The 22869-nt window shown below is 40.6% G+C and overlaps 1 protein-coding gene across 1 annotated transcript in view; it reads right to left on the bottom strand.

Annotated features, from left to right (window-relative positions):
- Positions 1 to 22869, bottom strand: part of GLG1 (golgi glycoprotein 1) — an 83772-nt gene that overhangs the window by 40398 nt on the left and 20505 nt on the right. The window contains exons 2-3 of the mRNA XM_066327765.1: positions 5150 to 5182; positions 2338 to 2424 (exon numbers count right to left, since the gene is read on the bottom strand). Coding sequence (XP_066183862.1) covers positions 2338 to 2424; positions 5150 to 5182 — 120 coding nt within the window. The remainder of the gene's footprint in view (positions 1 to 2337; positions 2425 to 5149; positions 5183 to 22869) is intronic.

Consider the following 22869-nt stretch of genomic DNA (forward strand, 5'->3'; position numbering starts at 1 on the left):
TTCAGATAACAAGCAAGGGCAGCGCTAAGGGAACAGGCAGGAAACCATTTTATCGGTTCTCAAATACCAAGCTGGAATATTTATATTGGAAATTTTAAAAAATGGAGAGCTGTCTCTAGGAAGATATATTCTAATTCAAACAAGAATAATTCAGGGCACCCTGTGACAGACTCACACAGGTCAGACTAGATGAATAAAACAGATCTCTGCCTCAGTTTATGAGGCCATTACTTTCTGTGTGACAAAACATTCAATATTTTAAACATCATTATCTGAAGGCAGATGTAGGCTGGTGAAACATTTTATATTTAATCTAAATAGCTACTAGAAAAACAGTTACTATGGTCAATGTAATTGTTACAGATAAGGTGTAAAATACATTTTAAAGTGAAAACACAGGGGATCGTTGCAGCGTGAACATGACAGAGTTGAGCAAGTGCACCTCTGAGAAAGCTGCATCTTTAGTTTGGCCTACTTCAGCTCAGGTACCATGAGCCAAACCAGCACAGAACAGCAACATGCTGTTTTGGAAAGAGCCTGGCTTTGGAAACAGCTTCAGAGCTCCATGGCCTGAGCCACTGAACTGCAGAAAAGACCAAGTGAACATGTTACTGCCAGGCCACTTCCAAAGCAACCACTGTCATCTGGTAGCCAACTATAATTCTAGGTTAAAGCTCTTGCCAGAACTTAAAAAGCCACAACAGCTGAGAAGAAAATCAATTGGAATTTAGAACTATATTTAGCTGATAAAATTAAAGGTGCACTTTTCAGAACATACCCATACCCAGTTGGGTCAGTCACCACTTCCCAAAGGATTTTTTCTAGGAATTGCTCTTCTAGTTGTATTTTGTCTTAGTGCAAAGCAATACTTTAAACAGAGCTCCTTCACCCAAAAAGTCACCTACATCTTTTAGTGGCAATTTAAGGAAAATATGAATACATTAATGTTGAATGGGAGGAGTATATGCCCACTATATATCTGTTTTTAAGAGTTTTGTAGAAGTACCTTTAAAAATTATTAGTGGAATGGTTTATATACCTGCCTCAGTATTAAACGCCGGAAGATTAAACATAAGATTATTGTTCCTTATCTAACCTTTTTCTTTAACTAAAAACCACTCATCAAATGGCAAAATTCTAAAATTATGTATACTCTTCCCACCGCTTTTAAACATAATATCCCAGATTTACAGGGCATCATTTACAGCAATGCCAGACTGGCACTGTATAAAAATGGCAATTAAACAGACTATTAAAAGAGCATTTTCAAGAATGTCTTGGTTGTAAAAATTCTGCAGCAGCCATATGATATAAGCCAGAAAAACACGATCTTTTCTATGATCGCAAAAAATTGGGATTCAACAGATTTGGTAATGTTTACTTTTGGGAGTTACCAAACTTCAACTACGACACAATCCTTAGATGCAAGCTGTCTTCCACTGTTTCATCTTCTGGCCTTCTTTAACAAGATTTTTTTAATCTCTCCTTTACACTAAACAACTTACACTAGAACAGACTACATGTTTTTTTAAAAGGCAAGTTTATGGCTAGGTCATGTAATATTGGTGGATATATAAATATATAAAAAACAATGCTTTTGAGAGCAGGGCTTAATGACTGAATTAAGTCAGCTGAAGCCTGTACAGCTGCAGAGAGCCTTGCCTCCACTGCTTCCCTGAAGTCTAGCTGAAAAACACCACAAACAGGGGAAGAGACCTCAGCTCAGCTAGCTCCCACATGAGCACACAGCCTCAAGGGCTCGAGCATGAGCACAAGGAAAGAAATGATTGATCAAGTCATCTTTGAAGCTGGACCGAGGTGAGTAGATGCATGAGATACAGAGCACTAACTCCCAGCACAGCCTAAAAAGAGGAAGTTCCTAACACAGTCTCCTTGGAGTAACTACCCTTTGAAACTTGGAAAAAATCCTCAAGTTGATTATCATTTGATGTCTGTGTGCTTATCCCTTCTGCTAGCAAGACAGAGTCCAAAACCAGCCTTATGTTAAATTCAGCAGAACCTCTGCTCCAACGACACTCTCACAAATGTCAAACACATGACAAAGAGGAGACAAATCCAATTCACAACCAATTTCTGACAAAAGGTCTGGTAGGAGCTAGTGGGTTGTTAATTCAGCATTTCTTTATCCCACCCCTTTGCCTGGTACCACAAAGGTACCTGGCTTCTCTAGCAAGGAGACTGAAATAATAACAGGTACAAATCTGGTATATGATACTAGAGCTTTCCCAAATCACTATTCACATGTTAATTCGCTGTCACAAAGAAACATAAAAGCCTCAGTGCCACAAGAGCAGCCATGCCTTCCTCCTGGCTTACCTCAGCAATAGTGGACTTGCAGACTTCTCTGGCCACGGATTCAAACTTTGGATCTGTAGTCAGGTTCAGCTTGTAGTTCCACAAGAGCTATAGAGAAAGCATTTGTAGAAAGGGAGCATAAGAGCTTTCCATTGAGAATAATAAATATCTTGCTTTAGAAAACAACGAAACATCATTTATACCAAATCTCTATCATCATCCTTCTATAGTGAAATGATCAATAATAAAATAAAGTCTCCTCGACAACCCATTTGTCCCTTCATTTCAGCAATAATTTTCTCATAGTGAACAAATTCAGACTGTCAGAAATCTCTGTAAGGTCACGAGCCAACTCAATAAAAGCAAAGACAACAAATGAAGAATATTTCATACCTGAAAGGATAAAACAAAGCTTTAACTTTCTACCTGCTGCATACTTAGCAACACCTTTAGCCCACCACACCTTTGTGTGCCAGGGTGTGTCTGCGTGATGCAAGTGAACTGAACAAATTAATTCCTCAATATGAACAGATGTCATGCTGAAAACCTTATAAAAACCTAGGAAAAAAGGCAGGAGACAAAGCAGCTTGATCCTTCTGTGAGGGCTGAGACAAATTTTTGGATGCAGATATATTCCAAACCTACAGGAGGTACTCTCTTGCTAAGCAAAATGATACATTAGAGCTTAGACTGCAAAAATGCCTGAAGACAACTGTTCTTCCAGGGGCCAGCAATGAGCTCATGAAGGAACCTCAATGCACAGGGTCATCGTACAAGAACCAGTCTTGGCCAAGTCACACCCTGTAGATATATACACACATCCCAGATGTCCTCCTGAGGCACCATAAAGTTTAAATACAGGGTAGGGCCGTGAAATCTCAGCAAATTAGTAACTGAAGTGTTGCCTGATTGCTCTATTAGCTCATTTGTTTTTTCAAGAACATAAGTTGCATTTAAACATTTTTCATTAACCTAAAGATAAAGAAGCTTTAAAAACTCATTTTATAAGCTCTGCCTTTGTGACAATTTAATATCAAAAAGTTAAAATTTGGTCAAACTTTTACTTTGATATTTCAATTGTACACAAAACACTGGCAAAACTATCACATGCTCTACATGAGTTTCACATCCACTCCAGGAAGGTGGAAACACAGAGAGAGAACTAAAATCAGAATGATCATAACTGCACCACTTTCCACACCTCTTACGGTTTTGGAGCTGAGGAAAGTTTAAAAAGGAGGTGATGGGAAACTAGGTGCTACAGATGGAGTAAATTGTAAACAGGAGGTTTAACTGGTAAAAGTGAATGAATAGGGAACCTGTCCATGCCAAGAGTGCTCTAGGTCTCTCCCAGGCAGAATTGGAAGTACAAGAATGAGGACACAAGATGAGAATCCATCTCTGCATTTTTAATCTCTCACTTTGGAGAGTCTCAAAATGAGATGCTCTCCAAATGAACCTTCCTACAAACAGAAAGAAGGTTAAACTTGCAGCTTAAAACTCCTGATTTTAGCACTAGGCAGTATTTTCCAGGGGATGATCATCAATTGTACAGCAGAGAGAGGCCAAGAAAACATTTGGATATGAGACAATCTCTGTGGTCTGGCTTTTTATCACCTCCCTTCAGTTTCTGCCTGGGAAAATGAGACTGAGCCCACAGTTCCTATTTGTGAATGGCTTCCATAACCCACATCTGCCCAGCATTTGCCTTGAAGCAGAGATGCCATCACTTAATCCAGCAGAAGAAAGACTCAACTTTGATTTCTAGAATTCTCAATTTCTTCTTTATTCAGGTAATTTTTGCTGGCACATTTAAATGTCAGGCAGATACATTTTAATTACTGGAGTTTTCTCTTTTTGAAAAAGACTTAAACAGAAACATGTGCCCTTCAACTGATCCAATCCTGCACAACAGAGGATTGCAGCTGCCAACGAAGTCAGGCAGTGCTAAAGGTTAATTTATAAACACAGTTGGAAATTACTAGTTGTACAGCATGACCGGGTTTCATCTCTGGAATATATTTTCCAATAATAAAGCAAAATACAGCTTCTCAAGCATCCAAAATCAAGACTGTCACTGAGGCATGCACTTGTCTGTCTGTGTTCAGGGCTAACCAAGCAATTAAGGATCTTGATATGGTGTATGCTGACAGAATAGAAATGAGAAAAACCAAATGGAACCTAATACCTACCTCGGCAACGAATTTTCTCTCTCTCTCTCTCTTTTTTTTTTTTTTTTTTTTTTTGAGATAGTATTGGGATTTGAAGCGTCAGCTTGACAGCCCAAAAACTGGCTAATAGTTTGCTCACTGTTAAACACAGTGCTGAGAGGAAATCTGTTCTAAAACCAGCCAAGTGTCTCAAACTGCCTCTAAATATCACACCCCCACAGCATTTTCCAAGTGAGTCTAAGAATTTAGCAGCTGTGAAAGTAATACAGAAGGTGTCAACAGCTGAAATTAAGAGTTTAAATTCAGAACTGCTCGTATCTTTCCCGAAAGGAACACATCACACTGCTCCCAGTAACTCACGGGAACCACCCCCCAATTATAAAACAGGAAAGATGTCTGCTATCCTTTCCTGATACAGAAGTACAGTCTATAAAATTCTTAGAAATGTTCTGCTCTGAAGTCTCCATTAAGACCAACGTGGTTATAATGGGTTAAAGAAATCACCTTGTGTTCTTCCTCCAAAGGCCAGTACAGAAACCCAATTGTGTCTTGATTAACACCCTCTGCAAAGTACCAAACTATATGCAAAATACCTCAGGTTCATAAGGGATAGGAGGTGAAAATGCCATAGCTAGAGAATGAATAAACGAAGCAATACTTACATGATTGCAGTCTGAAGAGATTTCATTATCTGGCTGAAAGGAGAAAGAAAAGGAGTGTCAGTTTACTATCAGTGTGATGCATTTAACAGAGAAGAGTCTAAACTTTTGAAACCAAAATACTGTCAACTCTTTTCCACTGTAACAAACAACTTGACACAATTGACAGTAAATTTTAAAATCTGTATCACAAGAAAGATGATACCCAATTACCAAAAATCGAACAGGTACTTCAGACACTATGCTGTGTTAACAGAAAAAACAGCACAAGAGTAGCAGCATTTATGTAGACACTGCAAAAACATAATGAATGCACTGGCATCTGCCACAATTGCCCAAACTAAGAAGGCAAAAAAGCACCCGTGGGAAAACAAAGAAGTAGGAGAAGAATTTTAAAGAAAAATTAGCTTGGCGCATACAACTGAAGGACAATGGTAGGACTCGCCCCGCTCCCTCAGACTGAAATGTTCATATTCTCCATTTGAGAAGTAACATCTTTTCTTTCAGTTGGACATAAAAGGGCTGGTTCAAAGCAGCCCCAAGATTAATACTTTCAACTGTGAGAAACTGGTGACATTCAATATTCGTAAATCATTTCAAAATATTCACTATATTCTCCTGGGGAGCTCCTTTGGAAAGAACTCTGAGTGAAAACCATCCGGTTCTCCTTTCAGCCTGAGTAGCTCTCATAGTGAAGAGTTCCTTGAAAAAAGTTAATCATACAAACTTCTATCTCCTCTCCACAACAGAACAGCACAAAATCACCTGGCTGTCACACCCACAGAAAAATCAACTCTAACTGACAAAGTCTCTGCTTCTACTGATACTTAAGATGCCAGACATGCTTTAAGAGCCAAAAGACACAAAACCACTCTAAGCTTAAACACGTAATTGACACTGAGATGTTAGACCTCAGGGATCTGACATAAGAGAACCAGCATTTCAGCAGTTTTGGAACCAAGCAGAGCTCTTCAGCATAAGCATTTGCTGCTGCACAATCTGCTACACCAATACTTGTACCATTGGTGCTTTGGGGAACATGAACACAAGTTTATGAGGGAAAAAAGCAAGCCTGGAAAACGTTTCCAAGCTCCTAATTACCGCCATTATTAACTAAAGCATTTTTATTTTTACAGCAGTAAGTGGCAGAAATCACCTCTCCATTTTGAACATAAAAAATGGTACCTGAAGGATTACAGTAATTAATTGCAGTTTGGTCAGACTGACATGATCTAAAACTGTATCTCCCAAAGGAATTATAAATTTGAAAATCTGGACATCAACTTTTGTTTTTAAAGACTACCAGATGTCTGCTAGTTATCCTCAGACTGAAGAACTGATTCTTTCAACTGAAAACTAAGATGCCACCCAAATTGCTCTGGTTTACAGCAGCCTCTAAGATCAACGCTATTGTGACTTACAAAGTGTACTTTCCTTAATTTTCTGCACTCATCCCACATCCTTCAGCAACAGATGAAGGTTTTAGACTACTTACAAAAGCTGGGCGGCAGAGCAACCCCAACTGAAATTGCTGTCTCAGTCTTTCAGTCAAGGATAGTTTCGTTATAAAAATATATAGACTAGCACGGGAATTCTGCTATAGAGAATAGGGCTTCCTAACATATTTGCAGGCAGGAGAACTTGTAAGGGTCAGAGAGCACTCCCACAAAACCCTTTAGGGTCACTTCAATTATTTTTGTACCCTCCAACTTGGTAACCTTTGCTTCAGATGCACCAAAGATTAAAGCTCAGGGATTTTTTCCGGAAAGATTAACCCAAACGTTAACATACCAGTTCTCACTGACTTAAGAAGCTCAAACAAGCTTTTCTTGAAATACACAAGAATAAAATGTTACACACTGGAATACCAGACCTTTCTGTGCTCTGCAGCAAATCTCAGCTCTGTGAAACAAAATCTAGCCTTACTCTTCTGAGAAGAGTTATGGAACTTAAATGGGACTTTAACTAAACTTTAGTACTGGATTCATTCACAGCTCAGTATTTAAATATGCAAAGCGTATTATCTAGCTAATAATCCTTTCAGTGTGGAACAAGATGACCCCCTGCCAGCTAAGAGCTGTGATCCTTCTTCCTTGTTACCAACGGAAGTGTTGGAGAGGTGGGTTCTCATGCAACGCTGACCTGCTTCCCCCTATTTCAGTGATGCAACAGGAGAAAAACAATCCTTTAACTTCTGTTTGACAAACTGAAGGGCTGAGTTTGAAGAAGGGGAAGAAAAATATCTCCAGTGCAATCCACATGCATTCTGACCTGCTAATGCCTGTGGCCCTCTGTCCACTATAACCACCCAGGAAACCTTCCAAACAAGCAGTTTCAGAACTATATGCAGTAAGAGTCAAGGAAGAAAAATAGGTTTTAAATTACCACTAAGGGAAGTTGAAGAGCAAGAAAAGCTGCATTGTGTCAGTCCCACATGGTGAGCTCGTGCAACACGGATGCTCAGAAGACCCCCAGGGCAAGGGGAAGGAAGAGAGCAGCCAGACCAGCACCACATGCAAGTCAAGGCATTTTAGGAGAGAAAGCTGATGGCAAGGACATTCCGCCAATTAGCAAGAGAGGACTCCTCTTACATCTCCAGACTGAAGGATTAAAAACAGCTTTTACAGAAAATGTGTGTGCCTCTGGGCTCACAGAAGCTTTTGCTGTTTAGCAACTTCAGTGGGAATATATTGCCTCCCTTTACAGTTCTCTGAAAAGTTCTCCAAACTCTGTCATACACTAACATTCACATTCCAGAGTACAAACACCCCTTCCTACCTCCCTGGGAAAGCAGAGTTTAGAACAAATACCACACATAAGAAAACCTGAGCAGAAAAAACATTTTCTTCCATACAACCACTAACAACAGCCACAAATCACACTGCATTAGTGTTATGAACTCCACAGAAAAATTCAAAGGTTTGTGTGAAGTCCTGGATCAGACCAGACTGAAGTCATCAACACCATTGTTTTTAGAAGTGCCTTTTCCCATCGACCAAATCTCAGCTCACTGAAGCAAACCACAACAGTTATCCATCCCTTTCTAAACATCTCTGCTTTGGCAGCATTATAAAACTAGGTCAAAACTATAGCAAGTGAGCAGCCCACCACCACTAAGCAGGCCCAAAGGGTCACAAGGGGTTGGTGCTTTAGCAAGCAAAAAGGACCATCATCACCCTGGGAGCCACAGGAACAGGTAATGGTGACTGAACCTGTGTCATACATCACCATCCAGAACACTTCCTGAGGTGCAGTTACAGTCACTCCCTCAGTAACAGTCAGAGTCCCTTCCAGCTGAGTTTACAAAACACATTTGATTTGGTTTTACTGCATCACATCCTGCATAAGGAAAAATAATTTACACCATGGGATTTTGAGAAGCAAGTTAAGTATGCTCATCAACTGATGTGGATGAGAATGGTGAAGCTGGCTGCCCAAAGAAGCTGAAGATGACCTGTCCCTGAAGTACTCAAGCCCAGGTTGGATGAGGCTTGGAGCAACCTGGTCTAGTGGAAGGTGTCGCTTCCCATGACAGAAGGTTGGAATGAGAAGATCTCTAAGGTCCCTTCCAACTCAAACTGTTCTACAGTTCTGTGGAAGTCAAGGTCTTGGGAAAACTCTGCAGGGATTATTTTTAATCTCCAGCATTAAGATTCCTTTGCTTCCTTGCAAAAGTCAGGCAAATGAAAGAGTCTGAAGTCAACCGCCCAGGTGCCTTAGTTCCCAAAATTTATTCCCTCCTGAGTGCAGAAGATGGGATAACAGCACACATTTCCACTATTCTTTTAAGGCAAGAATAGCAGTGAATTCGTTGAAAAGCAAAAAAACAGGCATATCTAAAATACCAACTATGAATAATCTTCAGACATTGAAGACAGCAGCATTTGGACCTGCTCAGGCAAAAGACATCAAGAATCAACATGAAAGCAAACCAACAAAATAAAAATTGGCTTGTGGATGGGAAAAACCCAGTAGATGTTCTATCCCTAAATTCAGGAAGATTGCAAAAACCTCAAACAAGTCAATTAGGAAAATATGTTAATGAAAGCAGCTACATTGCTATGAAAGAGGGTAGACAGAAGTCCAGCCAGACTGTGGGTGGTCTCCAGTTTACTGCACTGTCACAATTATACTACAGAGGATGGTGCACACAGACACACAGTACAGCTCTTGTTTTGGGTTTTTCACTTTGATCTAAACAAACATATTTATCACCAGAGTGATAAATGGTAGAGTGGGCTCCATTCTAAGGAGGAGGACAGCAAGCTGATAAAGGGACAATTGGCTTCTTAGCTGTGTCCCTCCCAAAGATAACAGCCAGCTCTTCGCACCAAACACACCCAGCCAGGATGGCAAACTCACAATAAAGTGATTCAATTCTCAGGTATCAAGGTAGGTAGACTTGCTGGACACCTGGAAGGTGCACAGGCCATATGCAAGGCAGGGATCAAGGAGACATCTGGTGGAGCCACCCTTCTGCAAACATGATCCCTTTCCAATGCAATCGCTAGAAAATATCCTGCAGAAGTATATCTGGAAACATGAGGAGACAGAGTAGTCTAGGCAAGAATCAACACAGCTTTTGTAAAAGAAAAACCACACATCACACAACCACCCATGCTTCAAACCCACTGAAACATCCTGGAGTTCTGAGCCAAGAAGCATATGGCTACAGTAAATCGTTTTCACACATCCTGCAATCCTGAAAAAGTCATGTGTGATAGGAAAGTTAAAACCAGTGATAGTTTAAGTTCAAAACAGATGAGAAGATGTCAATTACACATTTGGTGAGCAATGAAAGTTAAACTTGTTAAGCCAAGCTTGAAATATTCGAATGCCACTGAACTCTTAGTACTAAAAACAAACCCTGTGTTGTCATGTCAGCAAAAAAACTTTGTATTTATCATCCACGCTTTGAAAAGAGCCACTTTAAAGCATGGTAAATGTGGACGTATCATGCATCAAAGTTGTAAGCTCCTAGCTTCCATATACTTTGCTTATTTCATATAAATATTTTTTCCCAGTTATAAACAGAGCTAAAGTCTGCAATGCAGCAAATCATTTACCCAAATAATTATTTCCACATTGCGTTAGGAGTTCCTACTTTATGCAAATGTATTAGCCCAAGTTATACACAAACACCAAACCACCTCCAAAACATACACATAACTTTGTGTATAAAACTCAAACTATCAGGACCAGCAGCAATTTCTTCAGTCATCTGGCAGGCACAGCGCAAATGGCACATCATCCCAAACATCAAATTCTGCTACTTTCTAGAACTGTTTTAACTGAATTCTACATTCCATAAGCTTTTCCACCTTTGCTGACATTTTATATCCTCCAGGGGTATGACACTATTAAGGTAAGTATGCTTATCCAGAAAAGGTAGCACAAGGTAACATCAAAAAAGCCCAGCATAACACGTGTGTCCCTCTGGCTCAGCAGCCAGGTAGAAAGGAGACAAAGATGAAGCAGGCCCTGTCCCCTGCTACTGTGAGGATCCACTGTTCACTATCTGCCTTCAAACACCAAGAAAGCTCAGCAAGTCCTACTCTTTGTGTTGTAGCTTTGATAGGAAGTCAAAAGTCATTTGCCTGTTTCACTTTCGACATTAAGTAAGGTCTTCAGCAGGCTATGTACCTTCCCTGCACAGCAGAGACCCCCCTCCGGGCAAATACCAAAGGCAAGAAAAGCACAGAAAGTGTTCAAGTTTTAATTCCAGTGCATCAGAAGTGACCACAGACCAAGGTGCAATTTTAAGGAAATAAGGATTCAATTTGCCTAACGGGCCAAGTATCTTTGCTGGCTCTCCCCAGCAAATCACTTTCTCTGAGCTGGCTGCTCCCACCCCTGCAAAGCTGCAGGGTGGGTGCTCAGAGGCTGCACAGCTGCTCTGTGCTGGAAGTTCCACAGCTTTCTCACATAAGCTATTCTTGTCCCTGCTGCTTCTGCCTCCCTGCATAGGGGACTCTAAAGCCCCTAAGCCCTCTCAGCCTTTCTCCTTTCACACATCAGAGCATTGACAACAACATTCCAACCGTCTGCACAATCAAAGCAAATTTGCCCCAGATGTTTTGTTATTCTTCCTTTCCCTCTCTTCCTCCTCTCAAAGGTTTTCCAGGCAGTCCCAATGAGTTGTGGAACAAGACAGACCTTGAAATTATGGGTTTGCCACCTAAGTTTGGCAGCACTGCTACCAGATATAATGTTTCCCACAACACTCCTCCACAACAGAGCTCTGCTGCTAAGCATAGCACCGACACTGAACTGCAGAACCCGCCAGGAGGTTTCAGGATTTGCTCCTGGAAAGCTCTCTCACAATGCCAGAAAAAAGTTTCAGAGACCAAAAGGCATGCAAGGATGCTGGTAGAGTCACAAGAGAGGACAAAAACAGAAGGGAAGGGGAGCTGTTTGTCCCACCAACCAAGGTGACAGGGACACTGCTGTCTTCCCCACCCCTGTAGTTGACTCAAGCTCACTGCACCACCCAAAACTCAGCAAATCAACAGAAAACTGTTTGTCATTTTAGAGTTTTCTGCCAGGTGAGTATAAATGGGCTTATGGAAGAGTACCCCCAGCACCAGTGAGCTCACCAGGAACGCACAGTGGCATCTCCATCTGCAGCATCAAGCAGTCCACAAGCTATGCTGAGACAACTTTATTTTGATACTACCTTTCTCGATTGCACTCTGCTTTAACCCCAACCAGATAAATTTTAGAGTATTCCACAATATGAGCATTGGCAGTACTGCACAGCATCCGCTGGTGATGGGGAGGACAAACAAGCCAAGAAAGAAATGGAGGTCTCAAAAAATAATTCCAGTGCAACAGCTAATCTGAAGAGCTTTTATCTAACACATTCATAATCTCTTTCTAAGTCAAATTCTATGACTTATTCTCAATATGGAGACTTCACATTTTTTGACAGTATATCCCCTATAGTACTCCAAGTTGAGCTTAACTTTATAGAAAGCTTCTAATAAGCCACTAAGAGTTCACAAGCAATATTCAATTTTACACCAAAAAAAAGGCTGTTGTATATGGAGTGGTAAAGCTCCTATCTCCTAAGATGAAAACACTGTTCTAACCATGCTTTGTTCTCCAGAGAAATCATGTTTTGGCTGCACATGGCCTGGAACAGAGAAATCCTTTGTAAACTAGCTTTGTACAGGAGCTAAGAAAATAGTTCACACCAAAAGCTCCACGTACCAAAGCAGAGAAGTGCAGGTTTCAGAGCAAACATTGCTTAGTCATGGCTCCACTCCCACAGCCAGTGGAAGGAGTGCTGTGCTGCAGAGCAAAGCCAAGAAACACTGATATTCCCCCCTTGCCAGCAGCTCCATTACACCATCATTGCTGGAGAGCACCTCTAACCAGTTCCACGCTCCCCTGCCAAGGGCTATTGCTTCATTCATCAGAGTGAACAATGCTCTAAACACTCCACCAGCCAATATTCATATTTGTCTTTGTTATTCAACATGCAGGCTCATGACTCCAATTTTCCACACTGGAAGCCATACAGTGCTCCCAAGGATCCCTCCCCAAGGAGCATTTTCCTCCCCCTCCTCCAGCAAGGCACATGTGTCACATCAATCAGGCACCCATCCTCACCAAGGCGCAATAAGCATCTCCTGCCCCTGTTCAGGCACATGAGCAGCACTGCTTTAATCCTAACAATTTACATTCATGCATTCCACCTCCAAACCAAAATAAGACAAGCATCCAAACAGGTGGGAAGCAGACTCTGCTATTTTTAACTTCTGCCAGTTATTCTGTTTAGAGGCAATAAAAATCAAATACCTCAGACAAGCCACATCAGCCTTAACCACAAACCACAAGAAGAACAATTTTATTTTGAAGTCTTCCGTTCTTCCTTCAGGACAGTGGTGAGAGGCACAATTACATTTAACATCGCTACTTCCAAAACATGATGGATATTACATTACACATGGATGAACAGGCCGGTAGAGGTTCCTACACAACACCCATCACTAATCCTTGGCTGTCACAAGAATAGGACTATTTTAATCTTCTGCATGGTGTATGTTGCCCAGAATTCCCATGCAATATCCAACATCTGTTTTGTTATCTGGTAATGCCAACAAGAGGGTCAGGATGTACCAAGGGACCCCACATATCAGCTTTCCAATGCTACTACCCTGCAAGAGATTTCCTGAAAGTACAAAGTCTCCTGGACCCCGGCTGTGAGATGAAATGTGATGGGGAAGTCTCCCTCAAAAGCAAGAGCCCCCTGAGTACAGCCAGTGTTCAGACACTCCTAACAGCTGGATTTGAAATATAACACTGGAATTTTCTTCAGAAGATCTGCAGGGGCACAGCACATCACTCGATTCTTCACTGCAGTGAGAAGCAGTTGAAGAACAAGAGTCCTGAGTAGGGAAACTCCTCACTGTTAAAATAAACTGTCTCAGCTCTTCTCTCACTTAAGCACTAACTACAATCACTGACTTTATCATCCCCTGCATGTGTCAATTTGATCATAGTACTATTCAAATACAAAAAAAAATGTCTATAACAAATGCTGAATGACCAGGGCCAGCCACCACCCTTCCTCAGCTGAGTTCATCCTGTCTTTATTATATTATTGGAAAAGCTGTAGGTATTGCACAGCTGCTGAGAGAATCCAGTGGCAACTTGAGGCTCCCCAAGGCTATGGTGACAGCAATGGAAACACTGATAGGACATGTCCCAGTGTAAGCTCATTATGTCAAACGTGGGAGCTGAGAAGAGCCATGTCAAGTCAAAAGCCAAACAAGCTCTTGACACCACTAACAATGGCCAGAAGCCAGGATTTTAAAATACTTTAAAGAAACCATCCCATGCCAGGAAAAAGCCAGACTTGCTATTGTTATTCATTCTCCAATTCTTCCAAAGAAACTTCTCTGTTAAAAACTTTCTGGTTATTCAAAAGAAAGCAGTCCATTAAAACAGAGAGGGCAATATAAATTCATATAAGGAACAACACTGCACTTCTATACAGTGGGAATAAGCAAATAAGCACGAAGGGCTAATGTGTATTACGGTCTACAGCACAGTCCACAACAGCAGCTTGTGAGCAGCATCACTCTGCAACACAGAATTAGGACATTGCCTCAGCAGTCTAGAGGATTTCTCCAACCCTGGGTGAGTTTCCCCCATGAGATCTGTTTTGCTGGATTCTCACCATCACCCGCTGAACTCAGCAGGAAGGATCTGTAGGCTATTTTTAGCGAGTCCTAGAAACAGCACAATGCCCTGCTTCCACTTCAGGTTCTTCCCATACAGGAAGGGCTGCCCATGAGATGCACATCCAAAATAAACCCTGCTCCCTATGCCACCTGCACTTCAGAAGGCAGTACTGAGCTGCACTTCCCATATAATAGCTGAAAACAACATACCATAAATTTTAAGTCCTTTATAAATAAAATTAGAAGGGACTCAACAAAAAGTTCTGAAACTGTCTTTAAGGCAGCTAGGCAGAGTATCCATCATGCTGTACCCACAATTTAACAGCTCTAGTTACCACTTTTGCCATTGTCCACAGTAAGATGAATTTTAGATAAATGTATTTTGGATCAGGCAAAGAAACACTGGTCAGGATAAGCCAACTGAAGCCTTAGTCGCAGAGAGGTGCCTACCACCTGCCTCTGACCAAGACACAGAAGAAACTCAAGGAAGCACAAACAACCAGAATTCGAGTTCTTTCTCCTTGAACTGGAGAACCAAAACAACCACCAAGTCCATCTGAAGGATGGTACCATCAATCGACTAGACTGGGCGATGTGTACCAAATTCAAAATTCATGAGGATACCAGAGGACTGCTCTGTGACAAGGGACCACAGAGGGTGCTTCTGCTCTTGAAGCCATAAATACGCCACTTGGGAACCTGCTAACACACTTCCAGGGCAACCCTTCTCCTGCTCCATGAGCTCATTGCCAGCTTCTGACAAATGAACCCTTTCCATAGGTGCAGACCAAATAAATTCTTGATTACAACTGCATTCACATCAATGCCTTGAAGACGAGGCTGTGAACAGGAACTGAGAAAAGAGTCATTTTCTCTAATAATTAAGAAATTAGAACAAAAATATTCCTTGTTCTCAAGTCTCAAAGGTCACAATGACCAGGAAAGCTGGACCAATGTATTAAGCATTTTTCCATGTAAAACAACTCTCCTGATTCAGTATTTGAGTACTTTAGTTCTACTTCAACAATACTCATCTTCCATATTTTAATTAAGTTTCCCATTTCTATCCAAAAGCAGCTTAATGCATGGAGAAGTAATTCAGTAGATAATGGCTTGCCATTTTTAAACATTATTAAAAAAAGATAGAAACATTAACATGCAGGCATTTAAATAATTACAGATCATATCAATTTAGTGAGGAAACATACCAAGCTTAGCAATAAAAGCTAAGATTAGCTGCAAAATAATATCACCAAACTAGAAAGCTCTAGAAAGATTACTAGAGTGTTCAAACAAGATTGAAATTATTCCAATCTAGGCTTCTTGCTTATTTAAATCAATCTGCCTGGGAGCCACACAAATTGTTGTGGTAAATTGATTTCCCTAGTGTCTGGTTCTCCTTTTGCAAGAGCCATGACAAGAAAAAGACCAGAAAGACAAGATGAAACCAGCTGATTCACAACATCATTAGGCATTCTGCATTCAGACAGATTATACATCACAACATTAGACCAAGTTAAAAATGTCTTGGTGAGTGAAGACGGCCAGGCTCAGTGACTCACAGCAGGGCTGCCAGGTGCAGTGCTCAGTCACAGACTTCAGCACCAGCACCAAACCAGAAATGCCATTTTTCTTCTCTGAGACTCCAGCAGTGCCACATGGCTAATGCACTTCATTTTACTTTACTACCCCATTTCTCCTATACTTCAGCAATACACACCTAGATTTTATCTAAAACAATTTTCAGCAAACCTGCTGTGCTAATGCCTTTACTGATGTGAAAAATATAGCAGTGCTTCATTCCTTCTTGGCCAAAAGGAGCATGCCACTCAAAAGGAGTCTTACTGAAACTTAAATAAATGCTTATAGCATTTACCTAGAGAATTGTGCTGGTATAAATGGCAGCTTGTTTTGAAGCTGGACAGAGAAGTAAGATTTTTTTAAAAAAACCCAAACAATAAAACAAACAAACAAACCCCCAAAAAATCCTCAAAACCTTTAAGTGGGATCACACAGCAGTTTCCAAGATTCAATCACTGCTCCGAGATAACCTTTTCTTCACCAAAAGAACCATTTGAGCTTTTTTTCAGGATGAAGTTTTTGTGCACACCTAATGAAAGTGATTGCTGCGTGTTCATTTCCCACAGGGGAGACACATTTCATATGAAAAGAGTTATCCAGAAACATTTACTATACACATCTGCACCAATAAGGAAATGAGTCATCAACCCACTGGCAGGCCTGATTCATAGCACATAGCACACTTCAGCTATTTAGGAATCTCTGTATGGAATATAGGGGAAAGGCAGATGCAAGCCACGAGTCATTTTAAGAGACTACTTTTGAAATGCCAACTAAATCTATTTTTTTCCTACCTTTGCTTGGGTATTAATTTCCTCAAAAGCACAGGACCAGCATGTACACAGCTGCAGAACTTTTCACCTGGATGAATCACAGTATTTTCTTTATATAACTGGAAGAAAAGCAAACCCTGGATAAAATCACTTGGATTTTGTTCAACTGAAAAATGAACTCGAATAAGTTTTTACAGCCAGTGCTAAGGCAAGGTTTCCATGGGATTAATAACAAACTACCAAATAAAAATTCTGCTTGCCTTTAGAATATGCAAACAAAAGCCCTGTTACAGGACCAAACCAAGTACCTATCTTCAGTTCACTACATGGAATAAAGGATAAAAACGAAGAAAATTGTACATAAATCTTCTTATTTAAAGTTTTGCAGTTCCTCACAAAGTTGGATACACATTGAAGTTGTTAGCCTTGTTCCCAGAAGCAGCTCAGAGCACTGAGCTGCAGCACACTTCCCCATAGGTACTGGTCTACTCTGCCACAGAAGCTGGGCTTTTAATGGATTTTGTGTTTTTGAGAGCTCCTTTCCAAAAAGCACTAGGGTTTTTCAGCTTGAACTACTCAGCTCAATAGTTAGATAGAGCCATAAAACCAAGCACTTGGCCTGAAAATTCTGAACTGTAATGGTAATTCAAGGGATTTAAAATGATACCACGGTAAGTAGCCAGGTCAGTAACAGTTCCCCTCAAGCCAAACAAAGAAATTATAGCTGACTAGCTTTGCACAGATGAGCAACTAAGAAAAAGAAAAAGAAAAAGAAAAAGAAAAAGAAAAAGAAAAAGAAAAAGAAAAAGAAAAAGAAAAAGAAAAAGAAAAAGAAAAAGAAAAAGAAAAAGAAAAAGAAAAAGAAAAAGAAAAAGAAAAAGAAAAAGAAAAAGAAAAAGAAAAAGAAAAAGAAAAAGAAAAAGAAAAAGAAAAAGGGGCCACTTTTGATGCTGGATTTTACCAGTGAGTTTGAAGAGCTTTCTGGAAAGCAATGTTAGTAGAAAAATGTCTTACTGGGATGCAGGAGAGCCAGACACCTGCCTGCAAATCCTCCCAATTACTGTTTCCATAACTCCTACTTAAAAAGCTATGAATAAAGACAAGCTGCAATTAAAAAGACTGAGCACACCTACAGCTTTTCTGCTAATAACGACAGAGAGAAAATAATGGGGGAGAGAGGCAGAGGGGAGAACAGCAATAAGCTCGTCACTGCCACAGCTCTGTACCAACACATGGCACAATGCTCTGCACAGGACCACCACCAACATCACTGCTGAACAATTCTCACTTGTCAAAACACAGGAATTAAATCAACAATTCAACTGCTCTAGAAACAGCTGGTTATTCTTTCTCACCATTATTCCTGACAAACAATAAAATCAATCACAAGGCTCAGGAATAAAGGCCTAAAATCTGGGGCAGGCTGGAAGGGCTGCATGCAGTACTACGCTGCCTTTTTGCTATAACAGAATTTTCTATTCTGTCTAAAAGAGAACTTCAAAGTTTAAGTATTCAGTCAGCACTTGATAGAAGACACTTCATTCTAATCTCTGGTCAATGATGATGGCTTCAGTAGTCACACACTATTAAACTTGAAGATACACTCAAGCAAGGTACACAACTTCTGAAGCCTGGTGGTGGCTAAAGAAATCAACACTGCAAACCTCTGATCTCTAAAGGCAGAGAAATGCCCAATAGGCAATACCAAGATTTCAGGATTAGTTCCAGTATGCTGATGCTAAAGCCTAGACAATCCTCACTGAAGAACCTGGTAATGTGGGAAAATTATTTGGTCTTATCAAATAAGCGGAATAAAGATGTTTCCCCAACAGATAATGCTTGAGAATTGGACTTCAAGAATTTGATTTATTCTTATCCAAGTGGCACAGGTAGCTGATGTGATTTGCATGTCCACAAAATCGCAGTGGCATACTTCTGGGGACATTCGGGGGAAGAGATGACAGCAGTACCATGAGGTAAGCAGTTTCTCACCCCATGTGAGTCTTCAAACCCCTTGCATGCAGATTCCTATCTGCATGATAAGAAAAAAATGTTGAGATAGCACAACTTTCAGAGCAAAATGAGATCTGAATACTGTAACCATAGGCCAACATTGTGACCAAAACCACCTGCTTCTGTCTCCTGAGATTTCTTTAAATAGCCTTGAGGAGTTCTTACTCAGGGTGAGAATCAACTCTGATGCCTGAAAAACCTTGTCCATCTCCATGCAAAAGCAATACAAAACTTTAAAATGTACCCATCAGATGATCAATAATTTATCTATGCATTTTAGGATTATCACATAATACAGAGTAGAGCATGGACATACAATTCTTCCAAGGCAGTTTTTAAGGAGAGATAAACCCCAGAGGTATGACATTTTTCAAACAGATCTCCTTCAGGAAGAAGTCAGATATTTCCAAATAATATCAAGAAGTAGGAGCATCCCTGATAAATGCGTATGAAGAAAGAATACTTGGCCCAGTAAGAACAGATACTATCTCTTAGGAGACACTTATGATTTTTACTTTTTTATTTTTAGTGAAAATTAAGTCTTAGCAAAATATATGCTAGAAGTGAACATTCTACAGTCCAGTGGAATCACTTGGGTAAGAATCCCAATGCAACACAAGAAGAGTTTAAGGCATCTAAAAAAAACCCAAGAGCAGATGGAGGAGTTCAAGAGCAAAATCTTCTCCAGCACCTATTCAGCATTCAGAGACAATCCTTAGGGATTTTCCAATCCCCCAATAATTAGAAAGTTATCACACAAAATCTTCTACAAACTACATTTGAACTCAGATGGCACAATAAGGAAGAGATATGACTTTACACAGTGAGAGCAAGATCATATAATCATAGAATAGTCTGGGCTTGTAAAGGTCATTTAAAGATTTTTCTTTTCTTTTGTAGGCATTTTTATCAGCTACATTTTTTAAAATGCAGCTCATGGTGCGTGCCAGGCTTGGCATCAACATGCGTGGTTCAGTGCTCTTTGCCCAGACTAGAGCACACAGCAATACATTACCTCCATCCTCTTTGCCCTCCAAAACAAGAAGCAAGGACAGAAAAGCCTTAGAGCAAATTAAGAACTGCCATGATCAGACAACTTTCATTTAATCACAGCCCAGGCATTCCAAAAGTAACATTTTCAAGCTTCCCAAAGCCTGCAAAATTGAACTTAAGAGATTCAGGTTTACATTACTGACTATCCCACAGCATCTACCAGATTACCTGAGGCAACCAGATTAACAAGGATATTTTTATAATGGATAATCTAGGAAATTACCAAACCAGCCTAAACACTGAGGTCAAGAAGAGAATACTGTGAAATAACTTCAGTTTTCATCTATTTATGCACAGAAATGATTTTTTTCCCCCAGACAAACATCAAAACAAATTCAAAATAAAACTCAAGAGTATGACACAACTAAGGTGGTACAACTGCTCAGCAGAGCACTTGACAAGCCAACCATCTTCACACCTCTCAGGCTGCTGAAGCACTGACATACCACTGTCACCCACATTTGGCAAGCAGCAACAGAAGGTTCACAATGCACAGAGGTGCAATACAATTAAATGTCCATCTAACCCTGTCCAGTGATACAGAGCTTTCCACTGCATCCGTGTTACAAAGCAGAAGGTCTCTGGTGCTTTACGCGTACTTAAGTGAAGTCTGTCAGAACTCAGGAAACAAATTAATAGTTGGTGAATTATAACATGCAGCAGTTGGTGAGGGAGGGGGGAGGATCAAAAAAATTCTCAAACCACTCTCCTTGCTTCTCCTTACAAACTTACGTAAGGAGTTTTCTGCCGGTTTCTTGCTTTCCACCAAGATAATTCCACACATAACAGTCCCCAGGGTCAGTGCTGCTGGGGGAAAGGATGACAGAGAGCAAATGCACTATTAACTTGGATCAGCCTAAGCCATCATGAACCTGCTCCCCCAAAAACAACTGTCAGGCCCAGCTCAAACCGAAAGCAGGCTAGAATCTAGCAAGAAAAAAATCTATTATCTATCTCAAGTCCTGAGAGCAGCTTTTACCCTAAGAAACCAAAGGCCACAAACCTGCGAGGAAGTTACACTTACAGGCTGACAGAACAGCTAGTCTGACTCTTAACAGAGTCATTTTCATAAATAAAAAAAAGGCCCAGTGTGCCAGAGTGACTGCCAATTCTTCAGGCAAACTGGATGAGAAATGGGAGTCAATTGTAGATTAATGTGTTTCAGGACTTATTCTGAAGTCTTCACTGTACTGCACACACCTTCCTGTGTTAAATGTACTGTGTGGCAAAAAAGCTGGTTTCTTCCTCATCAGTTATGTTTGTCATTACAATTTAGGGCACAAGACTTGCAAACTCAACATTTTGCAGGCAACCATCAGAAATGTGCAACAACCACAAGGGAGACCCCACACCAAATCCAACTTAAACCATTGCTGGGAAGGCTGTTCTGCTCTGAGCTCCCCAGGCTTGTTACCACAAGCACTAGATCTGTAGTTTCCCACAGATTCACACATTTGCAAGTAATTTAAGAGACCCAGAGCTTCAGCTCATTGCAACTTGCAATGCTGCTTTCTCTGAGTAGGAGCAATGCTACCCTGTCACAGAAACTATGCTCTTACTTCCTCACGTAACCAGTTGTTACTGCAAAAGAAGAAAACGGCAAGCACAAAACCGAGCTGTTCCATTTGTTCTTACAACACAAAATCGGGACGATAAAGAATGATTTAAACGGATTTTTCTCTCATGCTTTCCAGTGATCTGTCCTTCAGTGATCCCTCCCATTCCTAGTGAAGTGCTGAACAAGTATAACCTGATGAACACGCAACCAGCAGTAGGCAAATTAGAGTTCTGAAACTCCATAAACAAACATCACTTCTGGAAACCAAGATTAATCGTGGCTTGTTTTTAGCAAAGGGGGAAGTGGATGCAAGATGCTTTGCCTGGTCTAAGGGGAAATACTAGCTGTTATTTTTAACTCAGCAAGTTATCACAAGCACTCAGTTCAACTTCAGAACTGGAGGAGGAGATTCAGCACGGAAGTATCCCACATCTGGAACAGGAAATTTCCCTACAAAACCAAATGCACAGACATGGTACTGAGACACTAGTGAGACACCCTCTAAAACACCCAGGTAGTTTCCCACACATTTCTTGAAGCCCTCATTGACTGTGCAGCACAAAACCTTGTCAGGACAAGCGAGATCCTACTAATGCAGGTGGGGCTAACCACTGAAACCCGGTTCTTACTGCCCTTTGAGATAAGCAAATTGGAGTTAATCCATCAATTATTCAAACTGAAGACTTGATCCCTCTTCCTCATCTTCTATTTAAAGTTTTGGTGGAAGCAGGATTAGCAGAGTGAGGCTTTGCACTGTAAAGACAGCAGAGCCAGAGAAGGGGAATGGTGTTCAGGCTTTACACTGCAGCACCATAGTGCAAAGTGCTGACAGGCGGTTTGCTGAAATGCTTTAATTCTTCTCAGGCAGATTTACAGTATCTTCTGAAAAAAAGTACAGTCTAGGCAAGAACACCTCTGAATTAAAAAGTAATTAGTGCTGTTTTTTTCAGAAGACTTTCTTTTTAATCAGGCTCATTAACAGCCTCCAAGCTAATCTGAGCTACAGTTTTTTTACGAAAATAATTTTGTTACTACTTTGCCCTACCTTGTTAGTACAAAATTTCAGACAGATTCGCTTCCAGACACCTTTGCCAGTTCAGTTTAGTGATGCTTAGGATGGGGCAGATTAGGACTGACTACACACAGTCCCACTGTTTCTGCTAGAGCCAGCTCACAGGAGACAGGATGACAACCTGCTTTGAGAGAATTCAGAGATCCGAGTCTGCAACCAAAACACTTGGTTATTAACTCTTTGAACCAACTTGCACAACTAAAAGTGATTTTTCCTCCACTTAATAGACTAAATTTTGCTGAGTTTGATGTTTCAGCATAATTCTCTTACAAAGCTTAAGTTTTAGCTGCATTTTGATGAAGAAAAAGGTTTTTAAGCATTTTTTGCTTCATTTTTTTCACTTGAAATTTGCCCAGTTTGCACAAAAGGTTTCTCTCTTAACTGCCAGCACTAGAAACAAGCTGTGATGTAAAAATCAAGTGGAGTTTTATTGCACCTTATACAGCTTGTGCCAAAACGTGTTACTAAATCAGGTGTTACAA

This window comes from Sylvia atricapilla, chromosome 12 (assembly GCF_009819655.1).
Source record: "Sylvia atricapilla isolate bSylAtr1 chromosome 12, bSylAtr1.pri, whole genome shotgun sequence".
NCBI classification, from domain to species: Eukaryota; Metazoa; Chordata; class Aves; order Passeriformes; family Sylviidae; genus Sylvia; species Sylvia atricapilla.